Source organism: Leopardus geoffroyi, chromosome D1, assembly GCF_018350155.1.
Source record: "Leopardus geoffroyi isolate Oge1 chromosome D1, O.geoffroyi_Oge1_pat1.0, whole genome shotgun sequence".
Classification (NCBI taxonomy): domain Eukaryota; kingdom Metazoa; phylum Chordata; class Mammalia; order Carnivora; family Felidae; genus Leopardus; species Leopardus geoffroyi.
The window spans coordinates 48495936-48523630 of NC_059329.1; the positions used below are offsets into that span (position 1 = coordinate 48495936).

At 37.0% G+C, this 27695-nt stretch overlaps 1 protein-coding gene across 29 annotated transcripts in view; it reads left to right on the forward strand.

Annotated features, from left to right (window-relative positions):
* Positions 1-27695, forward strand: part of DLG2 (discs large MAGUK scaffold protein 2) — a 2060218-nt gene that overhangs the window by 1494740 nt on the left and 537783 nt on the right. For all 29 annotated transcript variants that reach the window (XM_045483773.1, XM_045483776.1, XM_045483777.1 and 26 more), the window contains one exon: positions 14756-14925. In XM_045483773.1, the coding sequence (XP_045339729.1) occupies positions 14756-14925 (170 nt within the window). The remainder of the gene's footprint in view (positions 1-14755; positions 14926-27695) is intronic.

The window sequence follows — 27695 nt, forward strand, 5'->3', positions numbered from 1 at the left end:
AGCTGCTCTGGAAGAGGCAATGAGGGAGATGGAGGGTTGATTTCAATCAGGATTGGAGTTTTGCCAGACAGTTGTAACAGAAGGACCAGGTGACAGCAGCATAAACAGGAGTGATAAATAGCAAGGAAATAAGACCAGCAGCCATAAGATGAATGTATAATTTTTATTTCCATATTTTATCTACTGTGTGAATTTGAGTAAGGTTACTTAACTTGCCTAAGCCTTAGCTTTTCCACTTGAAAATGTAGAAATATTTGCATGGCATATTTCCAGGCTTTAAGAATAAAAACAGGTAATATTGTTGAAGTGCTTTATAAACACTGTCTCTGGAGGTTACTACATCTGTTGTCATAGGAGTCCCAGAAAATGTGTAGTTTTGCTTTTAGGTCTCTTTCTGGTCTCCTTCATCTTCTGGAAGCTCCTCTTCTCTGCTGCCCTGGTGGCTATGGTCTCCTTCAGTAAATTCTTCCATGAAATTACCCCTCATAGAGTCCCCTAGTCTTCCTGTGCTCTAAGTCCCATTTTCTGCATGGAGAGTCATGCATAATGATAGATAGCAGTTGGTTTACTTGTATTTTAAAAGAGAAAATTATGAATTCAAATGAAACCCACTTACTGAAAGAGAGAAGATATCTGCCAGCAAAGGTACCCTACTCGGTGCCCTTAGCCCTTCTGGTTGCCATCCCAAGCCTCTGAGTTTGACCTTCATAGTTGAGAACAAGTATAAGGACTAAGCATACCATTTGCAAACATACCAATTCAACCATTAAATCAGGGAGTGCTATTTCTGGTTTATGGGATCACAGAATAATACCAGTCTCAAAATGTGTCATTAGTTTTCATCACAAAATTAATTTGAATTTACTTTATGAAATATGATTTATCCTAGGAAGAGATGAGGGGTATGGGTATTATGAAATCATATAAACAATAACAGCTGATTGTTGCAACTTAGAAAAGGTCAAAAACAACATCACTAATCATCTACCCTCAAAAATTACTACCTCTGAGCAATTTAGCATTATGTGCTGTATAGAAAATTGCTCATAGCCTTTGCCAGTACTAAATAATTCTGATAATTATGGGTTTGAATTTAAGAAGGTCTTTGAGCTAGAGTTCAAATCTGGATAGCAAGATTATACATATTTTATTGTTGACAAACCCAATCCAAGTTAGGTAGAACTACTGTTTATTTATTCAACTATTTTTTGAGTGACTGCTAGGGCTTGGCACTGTCCTAAGCATTAAGAATAAAATGGTCGACAAGACAAGGTTCCTATTCTAAGGAACTTACGTTTTTGTCTGTTGGGCAGAAAATAAATAAATATACAAAATATCACAAGTAATAAGTGCTATGAAAAGACTAAAGCAGAGTGATGTAGAATGAGTATTACGTGGCTACTTTAGATTGGGTGCTCAATGAAGTCTTCTCTAAGAAGATGGCACTTAAGGTAAGATCTTAATGACAAAAAGGAGCTATCCAAGCAACTATGAGGCAAGACTTTCAAAGCTGAAGGAACACTAAGATCAAGTGTCCCAAGGCAGAGTTAAGCTAAGCACATACTAAAAAAAAAAAAAAAAAAAAAAAAAAAAAAAAACATATATATATATATATATATATATATATATATATATATATATATATATATATATAGAATCAGTGTGGCTAGAGTGAAGGGGACAAGGTGGAGGGAGGGAAAAGATGAGAGCACAGGAAGAAATGGGAGCCAGGTAAGGCATGTAAGACAGGCAAGGGGTTTGGATTTTATTTTACAGGATATAGGAAGAGGTTGGAGGGCTTAAGCAAGGGGTGAGCGATAGCATCTGATCTAAATTTAAAAGTCAGCTACTCTGGCTTCTATGTAGAGAACATATTCTAAAGAACAGGAGTAGAACCAGTGAGCTAATATGTCCAGGTAGAAGTGGTGGTGACTTGGACTGGGTAGTAGTAGTGGAAATGTAGAGAAAAGGGTAAGTTGGGATCTATTTTGGAGTTAGATTGATTCTACTGACAGATTGGAGTTAGAGGTGAGGAGAGAAAAGGAAGAAGGAAAACTGAGTGGATAGTGGAGGCTTATTGTGTGAGGGGCAATGCCAGCCACTGGTGATAAAAAAGAGAACAGTAGACACAACAGTTCTTCATTCCTAGAGCTTGTATTCTAGTGGGGAGAAATCTAATAGATAAGAAAAAAATGAATTAAGTTAGACATGTATCTTATTTGTTATTGAACTGCACAAATGCTGAAAATTGTTTCTTTTTAACAATGAATGAATTTACTCACTGTGAGATTTAATATTTACAGTTTTAAGAATCTTTAAAGATCCTGACAATTTCCTCTTAAATATTTTATGCATCTTATAAACTGCCAAAATCACTTACCATCAGATAATGTCTATTTGCTCTGTGTAAGTAGTAGTATATAGAACATCAACTGGTTCATAAGTTACTGCACACACCCCATGGGGGAACATCAAGGCACAGCTTTTATGTTCATGGTAAGTGAAGAGCCGTTCAAAACAAGGGGCAAGACTGTAAGCAGTTTGCCACATAATGTACTTGAATTCTTGCTTAGGGTTCAATTCTCCTCATTCCATCAATTAAGCTCCAAGAATTATAATAATCATAAGAATAGCGGGGCACCTGGGTGGCACAGTAGGTAAAGCATCTGACTTCTGCTCAGGTCATGATCTCATGGTGGGTGAGTTCGAGCCCCATGTCCAGTTCTGTGCTGACAGCTAAGAGCCTGGAGCCTGCTTCAGATTCTGTGTCTCCCTCTCTCTCTCTGCGCCTCCCCTGCTCATTCTCTCTCTCTCTCTCTCTCTCTCTCTCTCTCTCAAAATAATAAATAAACATTAAAAATATTTTTTAAAAAGAATAGTAAACAAAAACTTGAAATTAAAACTTCAACCCTAAAGTTTGGAAGACATGCTTAAGCTAGAACTAGTCTTGTATTTAAGAGATACAGGCTGTTGTCCTTGTGATGTGATTTAGGGTTTCCTTGTCAGTCTCCTTCTCTCCACGCCCATCTCACAGGCCATCCATACCTTTCTCATTCACCACTGTGTCCTTAGTGCCTGCACAATACCTGGCCCTATGTAGCAGATGCTCAGTAAGTGTTGAATGAACGTGCATGTTTGTGCATATTATATTACATCTCTCAACTAATATTTGAGATCTTATCATTGATTACTTGCTTTTTTTTATTTGTTTGTATCTTGCCCTCTTGCCAGAGTTCTTTTTTTTTTTTTTTTTTCAACGTTTATTTATTTTGGGGACAGAGAGAGACAGAGCATGAACGGGGGAGGGGCAGAGAGAGAGGGAGACACAGAATCAGAAACAGGCTCCAGGCTCTGAGCCATCAGCCCAGAGCCCGACGCGGGGCTCGAACTCACGGACCGCGAGATCGTGACCTGGCTGAAGTCGGACGCTTAACCGACTGCGCCACCCAGGCGCCCCGCCAGAGTTCTTTTTTTAATGCAAATATGCTTGTGAATGATAGCTTGTTTCTTACAGTGATTATATTTCAGTTGATTATATTTATAGAGGAGAAACAAGAGGACATAAGACACAGCATTCTCATGGGACAAGGTCACTGGAAAGGATGAGGAAAAGTATGGATACTGGCAACAAAGATGTCATTGACTAATTTCCCTGATTTTAAAATTCATTCATTTATTTATCAAACATATATTCACTGCCAGCTCTGTGCCAGGCACAATACTAGATACTAAAGTTATAAAAATGAATTTAAGAAAGAATTACTCTCCTCAAGTGACTCATGATTTATAGTTAGAGATAAAAGTTTAAATAAAACACTTCCTTCTTTTCCTTACCTCCCTCATCCAACCCATCAGCATGCTTAGTAGGTTTGAAATAGCCCTCTCATCTCTTCTCTTAGCTCTATCCTGATTGCCTCTGCTACTGGTTTAATCCAGGCCACCATAAATTTATCAGGATTATACAACAGCATATTAAAACAATCCTTGCTTTATTCTACCCCAACTCCACCTCCAAAATATAATCAAGTCTCCATAATCTCCACACTGTATCTGGAGAGATTGTTCTAGAACACTATTCTAGCTAAGCACTACAACGGCTTTCATTGCCTTTAGGTTCAAGTCCAGTTCCTTAGCATGCTTTATGAGGCCTTCAAGACTCCATCTGTGCTCCTCAACTCACTAGCCACTAAGCTATTCCAGGAACACATCTCTCTCTATTCACCTGGCTAACTTCTATTTGGCCTTCAGGTCTCACCTACCTCAGTTGCTCCAAGAAGTTTTCCTTGGCCTCCCTACACTAGATAATGTTCTCTCATTATGTGCCCCTCCAGCATCCTATGTTGCTGTTGCCATAGCACTTAACATACTGAAATTTAATAGCTTGTTTTTCTATATTCCCTCTTAAACCATAAAGCTGCTTCAGAATTGGCATTAGTCTTAGAATGGGTAAGGTTTTCAGACAAATGTAAAGTCTGAAGGTGCCTATTCAGGCAGATGGACAGTCCTGAGCTATAAACTTGCATGATGTTTGAAGAAACTATTAATGATACAACAGACAGTGCTGAGTAGGTGAATAGAAACCAGACTGTAGAAAGACCTGTTTATTATGTGAAGGTCTTTGGGCTTTATCCAAAAAGGCAGGTGGACTCAATTTATGTTTCACAGAGTTCCAGGAGTAGTACTACCCCTGGCCCACAGGAAGCCTTTATGTAAATTAGGAAAAAAAATACCCACTTTAGCAGACCCAGACCAGCACCAGGGCACTCACTTGACTTGAACAAAGGGCTTCCCCTGGATTTCTCTCAGTACTAACTAGCTCAATCATATACAGTACCCTGACTCTGGATTCCTCAGAGACCTCTGAGAGGTAACAAATGAGGGCTTTTCATCAAGCTGCACTTGATACCTATCCCTCCCCAATGCAGAAGTTACAGAAACTGCTTTTGTTACATACAAAAAACTTAAGTATACATTATATGGCTACTTAGTAAGATTTCATTTGAAAAAAGGGCCTCTTTGCTTTGATTTTCAAAATATTTGAAAATCTGTGGGGAATGGAGGGCAATTAAAGACTAATAAATAGAATAAAGCAATCAGGTGTGTTTTCAGTAACACCATTCTGTCAATAAACTGGAAGATGGATTATGGGAGCAAATCTGGAAAGAAGACTAGTTGATTTTTTCCCCCAGAATCTGGTGATTAACAATAAGGGCCAGAGCTTAGATAGGATAACTGAAGATAAAGAGAAAACCTTAAACAAACAAACAAAAAGTGACATATTGGATGTGTGATTAAGACAGCAGAACTTCCCACTTTTGGTGATGGCATAACTTACCTTGATAGAGATTAAAAGTGACATACAGAGTCGTTTGTTGGGAAAAGATGAGGATAATTTGTCATTCCTCTCCATTTGGAGATGAACTCCAGACTTCCAAGTAGAGATAGATGCCAGGATGAGCTGACCTTGAACCTAGATTTATAGAACCCAAGCCAAAAGAGAATTGTAGCATCACTGAACCCAATTTAAATGAGAGTGGGGGTGGGGGGTGGGAAATGACTTACTTAACCGGAAAGTGGCAGAACCACGATTAGAATTCACATCTGATTTATAACTCAATATTCTTCCCAAAATACCATGTTTTTTGTAGTTCTCAACTTTTCACTGAAATTATCATCAATATCATTAAACCCCATCTAATTAGAATGAGATGTATAATTATGAAGTTCATATAAGTTGATTCATATCAACTTCTGGGATTGGAACAGGTTTGAGTAGAGGAAAACAGGAAATCAAATCTAACGTTTAAAAATATATTTCCTAATGTGTATACTTGCTTTAGGTTCTTTGGGGGGATACCAAGTCAATCTGTAGCTCTTTAATGAGAATCTGTCATGTATTTACACTTTCAGCAATATGCGCAATGAGGATTTGAGTGATTAGGAAACATTTTATGAAGCTATGGATTATGAGTTTGTCCTTAAATGAGTTTGGTCTTGATTAGGTCTTTGCGAGGAAGAAAGTATCATGAAATAAAATGCAGAAGCAAGGAATGAGCTCCTTATGTTCTCAGAGCAATGCCCATAAGAATTAGCTAGAATGGGATTGAAGAGGGGTCAGAGTTAGAATTCTTTCAATGATGTTCATTTGTTTGTAAGTGATAACTGTGTGCCAGACATTAGTAATGCAAAGATAAATGGTTTTTATTTTATATGGGTTAAGTCACTTTGATTGATTGATGTTGAATTTTGAGGGAGAAGAAATGATGATAGAGATGCTTTAAAAAGTTGAAGCTGGGCTTGTGTGTTAGGATGAAGTGGAAGGGGATTACTTAACCTGGCAACTGGGAAAAACAGCTAGGAAGCTACTGTAGTGATCCAGATGGGAGGTACCAGGACCTCATTTCATGAAAATTGACATGCACTTTTGTCTGCAGACAGATTATTGGTCTGAGTGGTCTCCAGTCCTACGATCTTTTCCTTTTGAAATTCCCATTTCATGCCTCTTTTCCATGTTTGCTCACTAAGTTACCTGGCTCAAGATTTGTTGCTGGCCTCTCTGGTTTTCTGGGACAGTGCCGAAAAAGACCAATCACTGATGTTGAAATAGCCAATTTCTTCTCCCATTGTGTAAAGCTCTGCTCTTTCCCAGATGACAGCTGCAGAGAATCCTGCAAACATTTTATGTAAGGGAAATGAAGTGGCAAATAGAGAAAAACAGTACATTCACTGTAGGGGATGGCTTCTATGCATCATAAACCTGAGTTACTCTCACCCAGAATTAGAGACAAGAACAGAAAACCTATTTTTAAAATGTAGAATGAAGTGGCTATCACTTGGTCTTTGCTGAAGGAAAAGAGTCAGGGAAAGACCAATAGATATAAAATGAGGGCTGGAAAATGGCTTCCATATTGCACAGACACACAGTGTGGCAGCTGAGGTCTCCTGGCCCAAATTCCCTCAGAGACTTCATTCCAGAGAACGAAAAGCTGCAACACTGAGGGGATTGGGTCCAGATTCAGCTCAGGACTTTTACCGCAGTCAATTTGGTCTATATAAAATTGAATGTTCCTGTTCATTTTAGAATGAACTGCATATAAGCCAAGTGAGTAGCCCCTCAAAACCTAGTACAGTGGTATTCAGAGTATGGTCCCAGGCCAGCATGGCCAGCATCACCTAGAACTTTGTTAGAAACCCAAATCCTCTCTCCTATTCCAGACCTATTGAATCACAGACTCAGGGTGGAGCCCAGAAATCTGTGGTTTAACAAGCTCTCCGCATAACTAATGCATAACAAAGTTTAAGAACCATTGATCTAGATTTTGATTTTATTTGGCTTTTCTGCTTGCCAGTATGATCCTTGACCCCACTTATGGCCAGTCAATAGTTGGGATTCATCCTTAAACCAGTCCCAAAATTATTTTTAACAAACCAGAGAAATGTGGACAATAGAGTGCATGACCTTTGAGATTATTTAGACATGACTTACTGTTACTATAAACCTGTTTGAGTTTCAATCTATGTTGTAAAATATATAAGCATATATATAAGCATAGTTCAGTGCTTTTATAAATACTGTATTTTTATAAATACAGTATACCCAGTTAAATTTGAATATCAGACAAATACTAGTAACTTTTAGTAAGTCTCAAACATGGTATAGAACATACTTACACTAAAAAAAAGTGTTTGTTTTTCTGAATAATATTATTGTTTTATCTCAAAGCCAAATTTAACGAGATCTTTTATACTCTTTATTTGCTAAATCTGCTAACTCTATTAATATGTTGCACTGACAACTTGTGGAGGGACACTGGACCAGCCAAGTGAGCCAGGGATGACTTCCCAGAATATAAGATGAACTTGAGTTAAGTATTGAAAAGAAAATAGGCAGGCACCTGGGGGACTCAGTCGGTTAAGTGTCTGACTCTTGGTTTTGGCTCAGGTCATGATTTCACAAGTTGGTCGTGAGATTGAGCCCTGTCTCAAGCCTTTTTAAGATTCGCTCTCCCTCTCTGTCTGCCCCTCCCCCACTTTCTCTCCCTCTCTCTCTCTCTCCCCCTCTCTCTCTGCCCCTCCCCCACTTTCCCTCTCTCTCTTTCTCTTTACCACCCCCTCTCAAAAAAGAAAAAATAGTAAAATAATAAAAACAAAAAGAAAATAGGGAACAGCTAAAAGAGATAATGCATGTTAAGCGCTGGTCACAAAGTCTGTCTATATTAGAAATTTTTGTTGGCAGGTAGTGCACATCCACCTGAACTAACTTAATTCAAAAGGGGAATGAATTTGAAAGACACATGAAGCGTCTTCTCAGATTCCAGGATGAATTGGACAACAAAGCCCTGGGAAGGACATCCATGGACAGAAGCATCGTGGGGGAGCCCAGGACGATCCCTCCAACTGTCTGAAGCCTTTGCTTCTGTCCATACATCTGCTTTATTCTCCATCTTCTTTTGCCATTTCAGTCAACATGGGAGAAAATGCTGCCCAATGTTAAACTCTCAAGCTACTATTGTTTTCTATTCAGACAAAATCTGAATCTCATGGTTTCAATTCCAAATTCCCCAAAAGAGGAACTGGCCAAACCTGACAAGTGATCCATGATCCAAGCTACATGAACTTAACATTTTTGCAACCATGTGGATATTTGTTGGAGAAAAACTACCAACAGATGTTACCACATTGGCACATAGCTGATGCTTCTGAAACACTAATCCTTTTACTTTCCTGGAAAACTATTAAAATAAGCTGATTTTTATTTCTTTATTCTGAGTTATAATGGACTAATAGCACCTAATGAGGTCAATATAATAGGTGAATTTTTTTTAACATTTATTTATTTTTGAGAGAGAGAGAGCATGAGAGGGAGGGCTGGAGAGAGGGGGGGAGGGAAAGAGAGAGGGAGAGAAAGAGAGAAAGAGAGAGAGAGAGAGAGAGAGAGAGAGAGAGAGAGAGAATCTGAAGCAGGCTCCAGGCTTTCAGCACAGAGCCCAACATGGGGCTCAAACCCACAAACCGTGAGATCATGACCTGTGCCAAAATCAAGAGTCAGTTGATTAACCAACTGAACCACCCAGGCACCCCAATAGTTGAATTTTTAAGGTGAGAAATTTCATTAATTTTAGTTGATGGTGGATTTTTAGGATTTTCAGCAAGCACTCATGTGCACTTCATAAAAGGGTGCAGGAGGAGAACAGACAGATACAACTAAGTAAATTCAGGAAAGGTCATAATGATTTGAAGCCATTCAGATCAGCCTGGGTGTGTGTGTGTGTGTGTGTGTGTGTGTGTGTGTGTGTGTGTGTGTGTGTTATTTATTTTTCTTTTTGCTGGCATAAAGTTCCTGTCTTTTTTAAAGTAAAGTTTTGAGTATTATTTTGTTCTTAACCTACCTTTAATGATTCTAGGAATAAAAGAAAAATAAGACCTTTTTGTTACCTTAACCTTCAGAGCTTTTCTGGTTTCCTTATAGTTTACATGAAATCTATGGAGTCATTCTTTTAAAACAGATTCTGAGTTTAAGTGATCAATTGTCCTCTTTAGGTGCATATAGTATAGTTCCCTAGCTAGTGTTCTCCATTTGATAATGTTTTATTATATTTCCTTAAACACATTAAACATTGATCAGGTTCCTTCATGGTGTGGCCCTTTGGTCTGTAATTAATTTATCTATTAGACAAAAAAAGGTAATAGTAAGTGGAGACAATAAAGAATAAGCCAATTCAGTAATACCCCTTAAAAACCAATACCTGGGGAACTGGTGGCTCAGCTGGTTAAGCTTACAACTCAATTTTGACTCAGGTCATGATCTCACGTTTCCTGAGTTCGAGCCCCAAGTCAGGCTCCTCAATGACAGTGCAGAACCTGCTTGGGATTCTTTCTCTCTCCCTCTCTCTCTCTCTTTCTCTTTCTCTCTCCCTGTCCCCCACCCCACCACCCCCACTCATGTGTGTGCACGCTCTCTCTCCCTCAAAATAAACTTAAAAAAAATAGCTGCTGCAAAGTTAAGTTTCAGACTCTGTGACTTAAAACATACTTTTGAATCAAGTCTTGCGAGGGTCTGTGTATGACTGGGTATCATTAGATGTGTGGAGTGGGGCAAGGACAGAGAGGCACAAGGTGGTGGGAAATCTGCCAAGTGCTGATCTTTAGAAGCTTTCACCACAGTTTCCATAAAGATATAGGTTGTATCAAAACAACTATTTTCTTGGGGGCGCTGAGGAGTAAAATTAAAGGGGAATTACATTAAATTTCATAAAATAAGACTTACTGAAAACCGTTAGTTTCACATTTTTCATCCCCCCAAACCCCATTCATCTTATTTCTTCCTCTCTTTCTCATAAAAATTTTCAAAAACATTTTCAGTATCTTGACTGTAGTTCTGTCCCTTCCTCTACCTTTTGTAGCTTCTTTCCTCCACTATAATCACTTCTTATGTTTCTTAGGCAAATCGCTTATCCCTTTTTCATGAGTATAATACCTTACTGTTTGTCAGGCGCTGTACTATTTCACAGTACTATTCATCTAAATCCATGCAGCAATCTTATTATCCCTATTTCCAGATGAAGAAATTGAGCCTTTGAGATGTCATGTGACTTGCCCAAAGCCACATAGCTCCTAAGTTCTAGAGTTGGGACATGACCCAGGTGGATCAGAGTGTGGCAAGGCCCCCAAGCCCATTGCTCATAGATTCTCTGCTGTGACATATGTCCATTATAGAACTTGGGAAGAAACACAAAAGTAGAAATATGCTTTTTAAAACATCAGTAATCTTGGTGCACCTGGGTGGCTCAGTTGGTTAAGCATCTGACTTGATCAGGTCATGATCTCACAGTTCATGAGTTTGAGCCCTACATGGAGCCCTGCATCAGGCTTTGTGTCTGCAACACAGGAGCCAGCTTTGGATCCTCACTCTCTCTCTCTGCCCCTCCCCCACTCACACTCTGTCTCTTTCAAAAACAAATAAACATTAAAAAAAAATCTTTAATCTCTATCTACATCCACAAGGAACAAGAGCTAAAGACTTATCTTTTCTTTCAGTATTTTTAAATGCATAATGAACAGGAATTTTTTACTTTTAACACAAGCATTTGGTGACCATTGTTAAGGAACTGACATTCTAAAACAAATGTATAAAGTCACTAAGCTCATTTTACAACAAAACATCATTTTAATACCTATGAAAGAGTAAGTAACACATGTTATTTCAATTGTATCCTTAAACTGGAACATAATTTGTCAGGTATTAGTTTGCTTTTCAGTGATCCTATATCATATTTCAGAATACTTAATTGCTTAACGGAATATTTAGGTGTGATTCTTTTGACATGTTAATGATGAAATGTTCTGTTTATTTCTAAGACATTTTCTGCAAGGATATGCACCAGAATTCTAAAGAAAATGAGACAGGAAAAATATTAAAATTAGCCTTTCAATCTTGGACAGTTTCATTTCACGAAATGAATATTGTAGACTTATATTTGAAACAACAAGCGCTGAAAAAATGAAACCATCAACTCATTTACATGAGTAGACTGGGGAGGAAATGTTTTCTAACACATACCAGAAATGTGATAAAAGCTGTGCTTTTTATTTGGACAAAGCATTACTTGAATTTGAAGTTAATGATACATGTATATTTCAAAATGAATGCAAGTGGTGGCTTTACTGACAAAGGTTATCTACTAGTAGTAAAAGCAAATTAATTTTAAATAGCTATGACTCTCTAGCCAGATGCTATTTCAAATGATGGGGAAGAAGGGAAGTTGGGTGCCCTAGTTTTCCTTGATATTCATTCCTCCATATTTTGAGAATTTGAATATATAAACTCTGCCTCTCACACACTTTTTGTTTTTTTTTTTTTTTTTTTTTTTTAATTTACAACAATCAATTCTGGGAACTTGGTATCAGCATAGGCTTCAGAAAAGGGCAAAACCAGGTTGGGAATGATGTCCCTGCCCTCAACAACACTGTGACCTTGTCAGTAAATTTCATTGTCTGTAAAATGAGAATCAATATTTCATAAGTGGTTGGGGTTAAGTACCAGTAAATAAATGAAGTGACTAGAATGATATGGCACATAGCAGGGCCTGTCTCTAAAAAATTTCCATATCCATCTTGTTCACCTTTCAGTAAGTCCTTGAGCACAGCATCGTTGACTCACCGATCAATAGCGGCAGCTCTCATATGTACTGTATACTACAGGTCACACATACACCCATGTGCACCGTCTGTCTGGTTACTCTACCCATTAACTCTGGGCACACTTACTTTCTTTTCATGGAGACTGAGGTTCAAAGAGATGAAGCGACTTGACCATGGTCACCCAGCTGGGACTCAAATCCAAGTGTTCTGAAGGCTACTCTGATGCTCTTTTCACTGCACTAAAGTTGCCTACTTCCTCCACATGTTCAGGAAAAAAAACATCTAATTTAGGCTATGATTTCCTCACCCCAGCAATTGACAATTAAGGATTCCACTATATACGAAAGGAAAAATTTAGTACAGTTTGAATAGACAGAGCATCCAGAATTTTTTTTAAATGCCAGCCCCTCCCTCCTATGGAAAGCAGTGTTTTAAGATACGATTAATATTCTGAGCATAGGATGATGGTAAACACTATGTGTTTGCATTATCATGAGATGACAAAATTATCCACTCTCAAAGGACCAGCTGCTGTAGGGCGGCTGGCACCCGTGTTGCCTACATTCTCAAAACTATTTTAATTGGTAATTTTCCTTTTTTCCTTTTTTTTTTTTTTTTTTTTTTGGCAGAGAGGAAATGTATGTGCAAACCTATTAAAGCCATAGCATCTGTTATGATGAAATGACATGACTGAATCTTAATAAGTGCAATGTTACACGTCAGAATTTTGGGGTTAATCAGGGTTGTCATTGAGACAAGAGTCTCTATAACTCAGCTCCCCAAACACATATAGAAGAGTTATGGGAAAAAATGATAGAAAAATTCTTCCCATACTTTTTACATATTTTCACTACCGTGTTATAATTTTGAATTGATGTGCACAGTATACATGAAACTGTTCATCACATTAGGTGAATGTGATCCTGAGGGGAGAGAGCCCAACTTTTGAAATAGGAATACCTCAGATCATATCCAATGTCTACCCAAATTGCTGACAGCTTTAGACAAAGAACTTGATCCGCTTGGAACAATTCTCATTTCTATAATGTGGATGGTAAGTCTTATTCTACAAGTTTATGAAAAGGATCTAATAATTAAAATATTACAAATCAAAATTTTCAGTGCTACCAATAACCATTTATTAGGTGCTGGTTACATACCATAGTCTGTGCTAAAGACTTACATGTACATTATCTCATTTAATCACCCCCAAAGTCTTTATTGTAGATATTACTAGTGTATTTATTTATAGATGTGAACATAGAGGCTGAGAGGCTAATTATCAGTGTTTACAAACTTAGGGTATGGAAGGCCTAATAATTGAACTTAGGCTTCTTATTTTATTGCTTTAACAACTATTTGCTAAGCAATAGATGTCCTGAGACATCAAGCACTGTGGGGAAGAAGGAAATGGGAATGGAAGGTTGGTAAGCAACCAGTCGTGTTCGCTTTACCCTGGCTACCATGTAGAGAATGCATTAAAACTTGAGAAGAGAGGATCCAGGGAGAGTAGGTAGAAGGCCATACAAATAATCTTGGTAAGAGATGATGTTGACTTCAACCGGGATGGTAACAGTACAGATGAAGAAACCTGGATGCAATGCAGGTATACTTTGCAGGGAGACCTGAATGTGTGGTGGTTACAGGATAGGGAAGTCAAGCAAGGGCAGGCCCATATTTTTCACTCTTAGCAACGTGGTAAAGTGAGATGGGAAATGCTAGAATGGATATTCAGAACAAAGGAAGGAAGTCTTTCTAGTCTCAAGCCTCACACTTTTAACCATTATTAAAATTTAAACTAATTATCATAACTATAAAAGAGATTTGAAGTCCACGGGCATGTAAATATAAAACATTGGACAGCTTTATAGAAAAGTCAAATTATTCCTTCCCAAGAGAAAATGGCAAAAAGGAGAGTTTAGTGCAGAACTTACCATAATGCTTGGTTTTCAAAGTAAATACCTAAGGTAAAGATTATCTGAGATTTTCTTTGAATTTTGTGAAATTTGAACTTTAATATCTATAATACTGCTTTATAAACTAGAGGGGGAAAGGAAAAACACCGCAATATAATTTACCAGAAAGCTAACAGTTTTGTTTTAGATGATCGGGTCATGTATATATTTTCTTCTTTCCACATTGTTACATTTTACAAATTTTCAGAAATGACTACATATTACCTGTATAACTAGCAAATTAAAAGTTCAAGAAAAATTAATCTATAAGGTTACATTTGCTGTGTCTGTATAGTCCATAGTAAGTTCTGAGAACCACGGCAATCATAACCCTCAGTTTAAGCAGTTAAAACCAATCAAAATAATTACATGACTGACAGAGGTCTTCAAATGTGCCCTTCTCACTGTACCATGTGCAATGCACTCCCTGTCCCAATGGACTGGAATCCCAGATGGGGTTTGACCAATAGTGCAGTCCTTTCGGAAATGCCTGGAAGGCTGGGGAGTTCTTCATTTCATTTGAATTGTTTCTTCTGAATATAAAATTTTAAAATTGCTTAATTCACTCCCCCACTTCTTAAGGGTAGCTAACAATGACAATATTCTTTAAGAAATCCTCCTAGCCACCCCTAACTTTTGCCTCTTTCCCTTTCTTTCAGGGTCAATGATTGTATCTTGCGGGTGAACGAGGTCGATGTGTCAGAGGTTTCCCACAGTAAGGCCGTGGAAGCCCTCAAAGAAGCGGGCTCTATTGTCCGGCTCTACGTGCGTAGAAGACGCCCCATTCTGGAGACTGTCGTGGAAATCAAATTGTTCAAAGGACCTAAAGGTAATAAAAACATAAATGACTCACAATATGACACCATTTGACTAAAATTTATGCCATAATCCACCTATGATGTAGTCTCTTATGTTCTGACATTCAGTGCTTACCTAGAGATTTGAAGTCCTGCAATAGTGGTTTTTACAGAAGGTCAAGGAAATCAATACGTTTAATATGAACTCAGAGAAAGAAAGGGCAGATTTATGTAGGAATGTCCTTATAAGCAATGGCCTTATAAATATAAACCATTTATATTTTTCTATAAATTTTTCATCTTATTGAATCATCATGATTTGGCTGGCATATAAATTCTTTCTAGTTTTTAAGATATAAATGGTGACTCTTCATTTAGTAAAATAGTAATATGAATGGTAATGATTAAACTGGTCTATCCTGAAATAAGTTATTATATTTTTATAATACTGTTGTGATTTGTTTTGATTTATAATACTCTCGTGTTATACCCAAAAAATACTACATAACATTTTATCTTTGAAATAGTCAAAGTAAGTTAAAATTTATTTTTTTAAAGGCTCCCAAATCTCCTGAGGTAATTGTAGTTACCCTGGGGAATCACATAAACAGTGAGATGAATCATATTAATTTTTTTTTAAGAATAGTCATTTGGGTTCTCTTCAGAATGACGACATTTAATATTAGCTTAACAGTATTTCAAATATTTTATAAAAATCCAATAATTGGCTTAACAGTATTTTAAATATTTTTAGAATATTATGACTGGATAGTTAGTATATTATTTGAGTAATTATTTCTATTTCCCTTAAAATCTACTTAATCTCTAATGTTAAATGGGATTAAAAAGGAAATAAGTAACGGCACTGGTGGGTGGTATTTAAGATCTCAAACCCAAGAATCAGACGGGACTGAGTGTAAAAGCCTGGTTCAGCCACTTACTAGCAGAGTGATATTGGTTGGAACAATCCCCTCATTATTAAATTGGGATCATAATGGTAGTATCGTTCCCACAGGGTTTATGAGAATTTAACATTTAACTAAACCTTGCTGGTGGAGTATAGCCTGCAGAGTCAAAGTGTCTAGGTTAGGACCTACCAAAGCACCTCACTAGTTGTTTGACCTTAAGCAAATCACTTAACCTCTCTGAGCCTTAATTTTCTCATCTGCAAAATGTAGATAGTAATAGTACTTGCCCCTAGAAATGTGAGGTTAGATGAACCATTTCATGTAAAATATTTAGAATAGTGGCTGGCCCACATTGACTGCCAAACAAATATTACCTATATAAATACATGCTATTTGTAGTATTCTTTACTACAGATGGCCTCAGCCTTTGCTATAATTGCTTGATAATGTAATGAAAATAAACAAAGACCACTCTTGGGCTAAATTCAAAAGCGTTAAAATCATATAATTAAATCTGGAGGGGGGTGGGGAAGTAAGGCATTTGCTTACCACAATGTCTGGTGGTATGTGTTAGGGTCAGGTGTAAGGCAGGGTAAAGATAAGAGTCAGAGGCTAAAAAATTTTAGGAGTCAAAGGCTTTATCCGGAACTAAGGTCTCAGGCGAAGTTCTGTGACTCAGGGAGGGAGAGAGAGGAGTCAGGGAAGTCGCGCCCAGGTGTGGTGGGGTGGGGTTTTTAAACTGCAGTGGTTCCGGGTTTAGGTCCAGATGGGCCTTTTTCCCATCAGGTCGTGCTGTCGCTTGGTGATTGGTTGACCTCCATTCGTTCTGGCACGCTACTAGGGGCTTTTCGTTGGGTTGAGCTGGCAAGATGGGCGTCCCCTCTCCTGTGGTTCCAAGGACATCCTAACAGTATGAAAGAAAAGACTTTGTAACCTACACATTTACTAACATCATATTTTCAAGGTGCTTTAAAGATAAATAATTTCAGCATTACACTATTTCTATTAAAAATATATACTATTTATGAGTAACAGGTATTTCTACAATTCAATTAACAGCAATTATTTAGCACAGCCCTAAAGCCAATACCGGTTTGAAGCACTCAGCAAAGTATTAGCATCCATTAACTGACCTCCTGCTAGCCCAGTCACTAGATGACCTCCAGCTGGTCAGCAGAGCAGTTCAAGGTTCTAGGGAATCCATGGCCAAAACTCTTAAATTTTATCAGGAACAGATTTTGGGGGTCTTTACCTTTGGTACTAGGAATCCCTCTGGCGGGCTTCCTCAGTCTGAATTGTTTTCTTCAGTGAGCCCGGAATAGGGCAGGAATTGCCCTGGGACATAGAAAGGTGGAAATGGGGACAGGTGAGCGTAATCCACCGAGAATACCCAGGCAATAACCCAAAGGTGCATGGCATATGAATAATAGGTTTGGTTTACTCAGGCGTGGAGAACCAGGAAACTATTAGAACTAACCTTACATCCCAGAAAGCAGACTTCTGCCACATCCCTATAGAGGGTTGTGGGCCTGTTGTTCCTGTTCAAATTATGTTGAGTCACTCATACATTTTTGTACTGTCACCATACAGAGGTCACTGATGGAGATTTGTTTTTCTATACAAAATTTACTGACATACAAAAAAAGACATGGTTTTAGTCAGTGTTTAAATTCCTAATGCCTTTCCCAATGCCTAAAATACCGGAAGTGCTGAATCAGCAAATGGAATAATTAAATTAGGTTCTGCACTAAAGGTGATGATACTTTGCCATGTTAACTTCACTTGGCACCTTATAGTTCTTTCCTTTTGAATGATGATATATTTAAAATTAATTTCTACCAATGTTTGACTCATACTGTGGAAAGGGAAGATGAAGATGAATCAGATGTGATTCTGATGAAAGAATCAGAAAGTTCTCACAGGAGAAAAAGACATAAACTCAAGTAACTTTAATGCAAGGCAAAATGAAATCAACCCTGTTATTGAGCTTGTGTCATGATTCAACTTAACTCGGAGAGCCAAAATGCTCCAGAACATTTAAAAATTTATTTTTTTAAGTGTTTTAAACTCACAAACTGCGAGATCATGACCTGAGCTGAAGTCAGATGCTTAACCAACTAAGCCACCCAGGCACCACAGCATACATTTTTTTAAGTTTATTTATTTATTTTGAGAGAGAGAGAGACAGAGAGAGAGAGAGAGATCGGGAAAGGGGGAGAGAGAGAGGGAGAAAGAGAGAGAATCACAATGTCATTACAAGCACAACAGGGGGCTGGATCTCACAAACAATGAGATCATGACCTGAGCCAAAATCAAGAGTTGGATGCTTAATTGACTGAGCCACCCAGGCACCCCAGATCATTTAAAATTTGATACGTGCTCACAGGTCCTTATCTGTCCTTTGTTGAGCTTGTAGGCACTCTCTACAGTCAGCATCAGCTCTCTTGCCAACTGGGCTAACTAGCCTTGATTATGTTTGTGTAATACAGAGCTAACTAGATATTTTCGTTAGTCTTTCAATAATTCAAAGAATATTAACTATTTGTTATGTTCCTGGCACAGAGGGTGAAAATGGAGATTCACAAAAAAAGTAGGAATAGTTCTTGCTCAAAGAGATGAAAGCCTGATTTAGAAAACACCTATAATGTAAATTGGGAAATAGGCTAATGTGAATGTAAAAGATTGTAAAGTGGCCAGTTAAATAAAGGGTCAAAGAAGACTTCTTTAAGGAAGTGCCACTTAAACCTTGAAAGAAAAAGAAAAATAAGAGTTAGACACATAAAGAGTGGACGAGAGCCTCCAGACAAAAGTAAAATGTGTGTATGAAGGTTCTAAAATAGGAAAGATCTTGATACCTTTTAGGAATTGTAAGAAGTCAATCATGACTGGTGTTTAATGATAGGATGAGTGACATGAAATGATGTTGTCAAGGTTAGGAGGGCCAGATCATGCACAGCCTTGTTAACTGTATTTTAAGATTTGTTATTTTATTTCAAGTGCAATGAGAAGTTATTACAAAATTTTCAGCTTGGGAGTGATATGATCAAATTAGTCATTTTGAGAAAATCATTTAGCTGCTGTGAAAAAAATGCACTGAAGGAGCAGGAGTGGGAGCAGAGATCAGTTAGATGTTACTTGGTGAAGGTAAAGAACAGTGGATGGAGTTAAGCTATATGTTGGAGGTATAGTTGATGCTACTTACTGATAAGTGGCACTTAGATGTGGGGCATGTCTGAGGATGAGGCCCAGTTTTCTAATTGAGCAGTTGAATGGATTCGGGTGCCATTTGTGAGATTGGGAAGACTAGGGAGGAACCCTTGTGGGGAGATCAGGAATTCACTTTTGGACATGTTGAGATGCTTGTGATACATTTGGAAAGGAGATCAAGGAGGCAGAACTGGAAAATATCTGTCGGAAATCTCTGTCAGGTTAATATTCTGTATTTACCCTATGTCTTGTCAAATATCTGGAGTTGGGGAAATATCTGAATACTTCACTTTTCCCTTTTCATCAATAATCTTTAATATAAAAATCATAAATATGGTACTACATTAGCTATTTTTGAACAGTTATAATGAAAATAATATATTTTATAGAGGTTCTTAGTGTTTTGGGATTGGTTCTGGTTTTGGTTTTGGTTTGTTTATGTTTTTTGAGGTTTTCTTGTTTTTTTTTTTCTTCTTTGTATATCGATGCAATGTTAAGGGATCCTTGAAAACTAATTTGTGATAGAGTTAAATGTATAGTTTTCTAATTCCATATCCTTATGTTTATTCCATAATTGTACAAATTACTAATACTGAAATGACCTTTGATGTATGTTATTCTGTCTCAATAGCAGTGCTGATCTTCCCAATATACAACTAGAATCATCTGACTGGGTGATTTATGGCCATTTATTTTAGTAATTAACATTTGGGTAATATGCACTAATAATTTAGAATGTCTTTTATTAACAATATGTAAAAATTTGGGGCACCTGGGTGGCTCGGTCGGTTGAGCATCCGACTTCAGCTTAGGTCATGATCTCGCAGTCTGTGAGTTTGAGCCCCGCATCGGGCTCTGTGCTGACAGCTCAGAGCCTGGAGCCTGCTTCAGATTCTGTGTCTCCCTCTCTCTCTGTCCCTCCCCTGCTCACACTCTTGTCTCTCAAAGATGAATAAATGCTAAAAAATTAAAAAAAAAACAATATGTAATAATTTCCCTAACCTCAGTTATAGATTTGGTCACTGCAAGCAGCTGGGGTATCTGTTTGTGGACAGTTTAGAAAAAAAAAATGGGTAATCATGTATAGGAAGTAGCGATTAGCAAATTCATTTAAATTTGTCAAGCAACCAAAAATATTCAAGGAACAAAATCTGAAGTGGGCATATGGTTTCCCAGGAAATCAATTTACAATAAAAGTCTTTCTAGTGACTTTCCCAAGAACATTCTAAATTGTAATTTCTAACGAGCTGTATAATTAAACATGTGCAGACTTATTTGCTTCTATGGCCTAAGCCAAGGAAGCCTAAACCTATATAAGAAATGAAATGTCTTCTTTTAAGATGTTCTTATTGCTAAAGGATTATACAGTTAGTTTAAGGCCAAGTTCTAAGATTGAAAATGTTAAGGCCATAACTTTGTTAATATCCAAACGTACACTTGCTTGCTTATTTTAGCCACTTTATTTTTTAATAAAAACTGAAAGAGTCTAGTGAAAAAAATTATATAATTCTTTATTATTTTAAAAAGTTTTAAAATACATTTTATTTTCTTTCACACACATATATGCATATATATAGCAGTTATATAGGTGTCTAATAAACTAAAAATGCAGTGAAGATTGTACCTCTCAGTCTTGTATAAGAAGTAAAATTAAGTATTAAATACCCTGATTACAAAAGTCATTATACTAATGACCACTTATAATGTGTATACTTCAGTCATTAGAAAAGCCACATAGGCATTGTGAGGCTCCTGGGCACCTCTAAGTAGCAAGTGTCTTAACTGCTTTGTGCCCTACCTTCTTCATCTACAAATAGATACAATTCTAATGTGTAATTTATAATGTTATTTCAGCATAACAATTGTAAATTTTAAATACAAGTTTATACTATTTTTACTCTTTATTATCATAATTGGCCCAAATTTGAATTAGAGCAAAGCACATACTCATCCCAGTGCTTTAAAAGAGCCTCTTCTAGTATTTTATTCAGCCTTGTTTTTTAGTTAAGTATTATCTGTTGGCTTAATAAATTAAAAGTTAATTAGGGGCACCTGGGTGGCTCAGTCAGTTAAGCATTCCACTGTTGATCTCCGCTTAGGTCATGGTTTCAGCTTGTGAGATCAAGCCCCATGTCTGATAGCACAGAGCCTGTTTGGGATTCTCTCTCTCCCTCTCTCTCTCTGCCCCTCCCCCACTCATTGTCTCTCTCTCTCTCTCTCTCTCTCTCTCTCTCTCTCTCTCTCTCTCAAAATAAATAAAAACATTTTTAAAAAGTTAATTAAAAGTTCTTAATATTCAGCAATTCCAGATGGAGCCAATATATATTTTTTGTGTGTGATAACTCAGATTTCTGCACGCATATGCTTTCACACACACAAAAGTATTGGTATTAGCATATATATGTGCACATATATTGTATATGCAGCTGTGTTCTCTCTAGTTCTATACAAATTTATTTCTAATGGGTCTGAGTTAATGATGTGGCATATCCATATATGTTTATATGTATATATTTTCCCTTAGTTTTCCTAGCATGGGCATATATTTCAGTAGACTCCATGTGTAGAAATATCTTCAAGCATGTTGAAACTGACCTCATAATGTCTCCTTAGCACCAACTTCACCACATGCCCTTCACCAGTGCAATCGTCTCTAGCTTCTGACCTCTCCAGCTAAGTTAAAGGTTATCCTCATCACCAATTTAAAGAGCTAAGAGTCCTTTTATTTTGATTCTTCTCTCTTCACTACTTTTATTAAATCAGGAACTGTGTCCTTTGGAAGTTTCCACCAATACAGCTAGTCTTGTCCTTTACCCCTTGGGTAAATTCCTAGCAGTGCTATTGCTGGGTCATAGGGTAGATCTGTTTTTAATTTTTTGAGGAACCTCCAAACTGTTTTCCAGAGTGGCTGCACCAGTTTGCATTCCCACCAACAGTGCAAGAGGGTTCCTGTTTTTCCACATCCTCTCCGGCATCTATAGCCTCCTGATTTGTTCATTTTAGCCACTTTTACTGGCATGAGGTTATATCTCAGTTTCGTTTTGATTTGTATTTCCCTGATGAGGAGTGATGTTGAGCATCTTTTCATGTGCCTGTTGGCCATCTGGATGTCTTCTTTAGAGAAATGTCTATTCCTTAAAAATCTCCACTGCCATTGTTGTGGCGTTCATATCTTCATTATTCCTTGTCTGATCTACTGCAATAGATTTCATTGTCAATCCCTCCCTCCCTGCTACATTCCCTTCCTAGATAAATCTTATAAAAATCACAGCTCTAGTCATTGCTTTCTCCTGCTTAGAAGTTTCTAGTAGTTGTTCATTGCCACTAGATAAAAAATCTAAATTTTTTTTCCATAGCACTTCATGCCCCTATGTCCTCCCTCTCTTCCAGGGACAGAATTCCATTTCATCCTTCTCTTCTGACTTCTGTCATTCATGCATCTCCACATCCAAGGAAGCTAGATTCTGTACAATTTCTTAAACACAAGCCATACTCTCCTGCCTTTAGGGCTTTGCTCATCCCATTTCCACCTTTGGAATGCCTTTCCTTGCCACTATGACCATTGCTTGTCAAAATCATAGCCATTCCCCAAGAGTCAAGCCAGTTCAGTTTTGTCTCCTCATGAAATTATCCCATATTGATCCAATTAGAAGCAATTTTTCACTTCTAAGAACTTCAAAAATGCTTTATTCCTGGGGTGCCTGGTGGCTCAATCAGTTGAGCATCTGACTCTTTATTTCAGCTCAGGTCATGATCTCATGGTTCATAGAATTGAGCCCTACATCACTCTGGGCTGACAGTATGGAGCCTGCTTGGGATTCTCTCTATCGCTCTCTCTTCACTACCCCCCCCCCCCCCGCCCCACACACACACATGAGCACTCTCTCTCTCTCTCTCTCTCTCTCAAAATAAATAAACTTTTAAATAAATGCCTTATTCCTTTCTCTGTGTTCATTCTTTTGTGACCAGGCCATCCAAGTAGCCCATAGGGTATAGAAAGGATAGACATCAGCAACCTAAATTAAGGAGATAAGCGAACTGCTAATTCTAACACTTAAGACACTTAGTTATGATTTCTGCCCCAAATTGTGTCAAATTGAAAGCATTCAGTGAACACTGAAAAGGAAAGTACAAGCCCCAGAGTTAGTCTGTGACCAAACTCTGAGCAGTAAGTGGGAAGAATTGGGGTGGAGAGAGAGAGGGGAGTCCAAAACAGATCATGACTGTCGCAGCACTATGTCAAGCGGAAAAGGGAATGGCCAAGATGGAAGATGAATAATTTTATTGCCAGGAGGAGTCCCTTATGAATAAAACCCTTGCATTGGCCCATTTTTTCATACTTTACAGTAATGATCTGTTCAAGAGATTGGGACAAAACAGTATTTGAAGCATCTAGCACTTTGCTTAAGAGTCTGATTAATTGAAAACCAGTTTCCAAATTATTGAGGATTTTTATTTTATTTTTTCTTAATAGCCTACTTGACAGATTTATTGTCCAGCTTGGTTAAACATTAATGTGGCACGCACCTGATATTACAGACAATTTCTCAAATATCTAACCTAAATGAAGTTTTTGGCATGTCTCTTATCTGCATACTCAATATATTTTTATCTAATCTTTCCTTGTTCTTCCATCTGCTCTTGTCTCTTCTTTCTCTGACACTAATATGGCTGGAGTGAACTTCCTCAGAGTTGATGTGAGAAACTTCTCTGACAGTTTTCAGAGATGGTTACTTGGTAAATTATTCTATAACTTGAATTTGGTATATAGGCATAGAGCTGCAGGTATTGTGCATACAATAAGTTTTCCATCGAATATTTAAATGAGCTAAGACTTTAGTTGAAAATAAATGCATCATCCTTACACATAGTACAGAAGTTGCCTACACTGAAATCATTCTTTTTATTCCCTCTGTCCATGAATAGTTTTGCTCATGGTGTTTTCTACCAACTTGGACTACTATCACCTGACCGCAATAACTCAGAAATTATTAAGATAGCAAAGTTTTCAGATGTCCAGAATGGAGCTGTTCATACCCAAGCAGTTCACCAGACCACTGGATAAAAACTGAACACAAAGGTTATGCAGCTGCTTTGAGGACTGGCACCCAAGCATACACTGCATCAAGGGATACCATACATTCCCCCCTTTCTTACCATGGGGTATATTATAATGTATATTCATTTTTAATGCATATGCAAGTTATGTCTCTGAATGCAAAATGAAGTTTACTCTTTACTTAGGCCAATGTCTTGGACTCTGAGAGCTAAGTGGCAGGTAGACCAATCTGTGGTGAAGGACTATTCTGAATAATGGTTTGATTCTTAATAAACACAAATAGCAAATTCAGATGTTTGGCATGAGGTCTCAAAACACTACATTTTCCTTTTGTTGCTGATTTTTTCAGTGTTTTTGAATTACCAAAATTGTTCCCTTGAGTACACCAGGAGATTTGCTTGACTGTATGTGTAGTGAAACCTCTTATTGAAATATAATGTTCAGAGTCAAAGAGGAAAATGCCTATTTGTGTTAAGCCAGAGAAATAGTCTTCTTGGAAATATATTGTGCCTAAATTACCACTTTGTCTCCCAAAAGAACAAATCCTTTTTTTTAATTGGACAAAGGACAATAACATTTAATGAGTTCACCTTGTTCCCAAGCACCTACTGTAGAATTTCTTGAGTCTGTACGTATTTCTGGATAAAAGGTATGTCCTTGAGGATTGGGAAGTCTCTCTAAGGTAGTATTTAATCAGTCTTCATAATGATATCTGTAAAAAAGCTCTCTCCTGAAATCTTCTAGCAAATGACCTATTCATGAAAAAAACAAACTACAGATATTGCCACTATAATACTTTTGTCGTGTATATTCTGATATTATAGGAGAGTAAAACAATTGATTACTTTTGCTAAATTCTTTTGGAAATTAAGGAATTATGCCCCTCTTCTCATTTGCCCTTTGAAGCTAACATGTGGCCTCTGGTTCTTTTCTTAGCTTACTTCTTTGCTGTTTAGATCTAGCTCAGAATGTTTAATGATACTTATGATTAATGGCTCTTTAAAAAATCTTTAAAGTCAAAATTATTTTACCCTGAAAATTGCAGATTTCAAAAATGCATTGTAGTAGATGTAGCTTTGATTTTTTGACATTCAAAAGTTTTATAACTCACACAGCACACACTGTTTACCTAGCTGTGAATATTTGCTGAGGTAAATATTTACCTATATAGCACTTTTTAAGGTTTTCAAAGGAAATGCATTGCCATGGTAAATAATGTGACCATAAATCTTTCCAATTTATGATCAGTAGCAAAGCAATTTTATTAGGATTGAACAGCACCTTAGTTTAAACCCTTTCTTTATCTAACTCTTAAATGGGAATATTAAGTAGCTGCCTTGGTTATTGTGAGAATTAAATGAGATCCTGGGTACATCTTAGTGCCCAAAAAGTTTAAGTGTTCTTCTTCCTTATTTACTTTTTTAAGAAGCAAATACATGAAGAAAATAATCTCCATTCAATCAATACTTTATTTCAAAAACATTTGTTAAGCTAGGCAGTTCAAAATGGTGAATCAATCAAAAGAATGTCCGTAAATAAAGAAGTTTTTGGCTTTTCTCCCAAATACCTTCTCAGATTACAAGACTAGACTGCAATAACACAGTCCTCTTTTGTCTGGGAGTAGCTTCATGCTAAATTCATCACAGTCCCCTAAGTAAATCCATTTTGGTTCCCTAACTCATCAACCAGCATACATTAAAATCTCCTCCTCCTATGGAACATTGAGATTCAATAAAATTAAAGATTGTGGTATTTTTTATTCATGAACCATGACTCCAAGTGCCATTAGCTGTCAGCCAAAGCCTGTACTACATGGACTTTATCTCTGAGCCTAATTCGATTGCAGCTAGATGCCTTGGACACTTTATCCCTTACAGAAAAGTTGATAGAAAATAAAAAATAAAATCCCTGCTTTTAAACTCCGTAAAAAATGCCAACTTAGGGATTTGTAAACATGAAATATGTGTTGTTTGTCCAGTTCTGATATCCTAGCAAGGATCCACTGAAAGTTGGAAATTTGCACAATAAGGATGATATTAGGAAAAGTTGAGAATTATCAGTCAAGGCTAAAAAGAGAGAAGTTAGGAAGAAGGAAAAAGTAAAACTAAGAAAGAAACAAATGAGGCACATTAACTCAGTGTGTCAGTCCCTTATAGTAATGAATGAAGAAAGTATACATAATTTCTTTGGTATAGGCCATTAATCTTAAGAAGAAAGACTTCAACAGGTGCTTCACAGGAACCCAAAAATATTTTGTGAATATTCATGAGTAGCTGAGTCATATGGGAAAATTCAGCCTTCATAGATCCATTTATTTGATTAAACTGAATGTGGTACCTACCAGTTTTTAAAAATCATGATAATATTGATGTGTAAGAATTCTTAAGTATCAAATATTCTAATGTCTCAAAATGAACATACATTCATTCATGTATTTAGCAAGACAGTAATTGAACGCCTTTTAATTATGTGACTACAAGTTGCAAATAGAGACATGGTGTGCCCTCAAGGGAGACAGTCGTCCCAGTGTAGTGTGTGGAATATTCATATATATAATAATTATAGTACCACCAGATAAATATATACACAGGTTTTTACAAGGAAGCCTTGACCAAGACTTCAACTTCTGCTTTAATGCTCTGGGAAAAAAACAGCCTTCCAACACTGGTGATAGCTATTTACTTGGGAGACTACCCCATTCACTGGATTTCCCTCCCCTCCTAAAATTGAGCTGAAATCTGTAATTCCTTTGAAATTGTCTATTAATCTTATTTCTACCCTCTCCAGCTATGACAGACAACTCTTCAAAGGAGACCCCTTCATTTATTTGTAGGCCACTGTCAAATCTCAATTTAGGCCTCTTTCCTTTAGACTAAGGAACCTTCACTTATTAACCATTCTTGATACATCATGATTTTCAGACCCTCTATTTTATTGTTTGCATCCTACAAATTTTCTCAAGTTTTTCAATATCCCACCTAAGTGACAATATATAGAATTTATATAGAGATCTGTTGATATGTTTGTATGTACAGCCCATGGTGAACAGAGTTTTAATATGTGAGCTCTATACTCTGTTTATTTAATATAATATAAAGTTGTATTAACTTTGTTTTTAAGACCCTTTTTTTGGCTCTATCCAAATTATATATTTGGGTATGTAAGTATTTTATATGAACTACTGGCTAATATATATATATATATATATATATATATATATATATATATATATAATTTTATATTTTAGAATAATTGATTTTTATATAAGTTTATAAATTTAGATTTATCTTTATTAAATGTAAAATTGTTGGACTGAGCCTAGCATCCAGACCTGTTGATATCATTCTTGACAGTAATTTAACCATCCCTTATATTAGCCATCCTTGTCCATTATAGGTGACCTAAAGGTAGATAGATGGATAGAAGGATAATTAGAAACAGGATGGAATTTGGCAGGGACACGTATTGCCCAGCTCACCTAAATATGAAAGTGAATCCCACATATATAAGAAAAGACTGAGAATAAAAATAACAAAAAGATAAAAATATAAGTAATGCCTGTTTTTTAATCATTACATTTTACATCTGAACCTAACATAACACTGTATTTTAATTATGCTTCAAAATA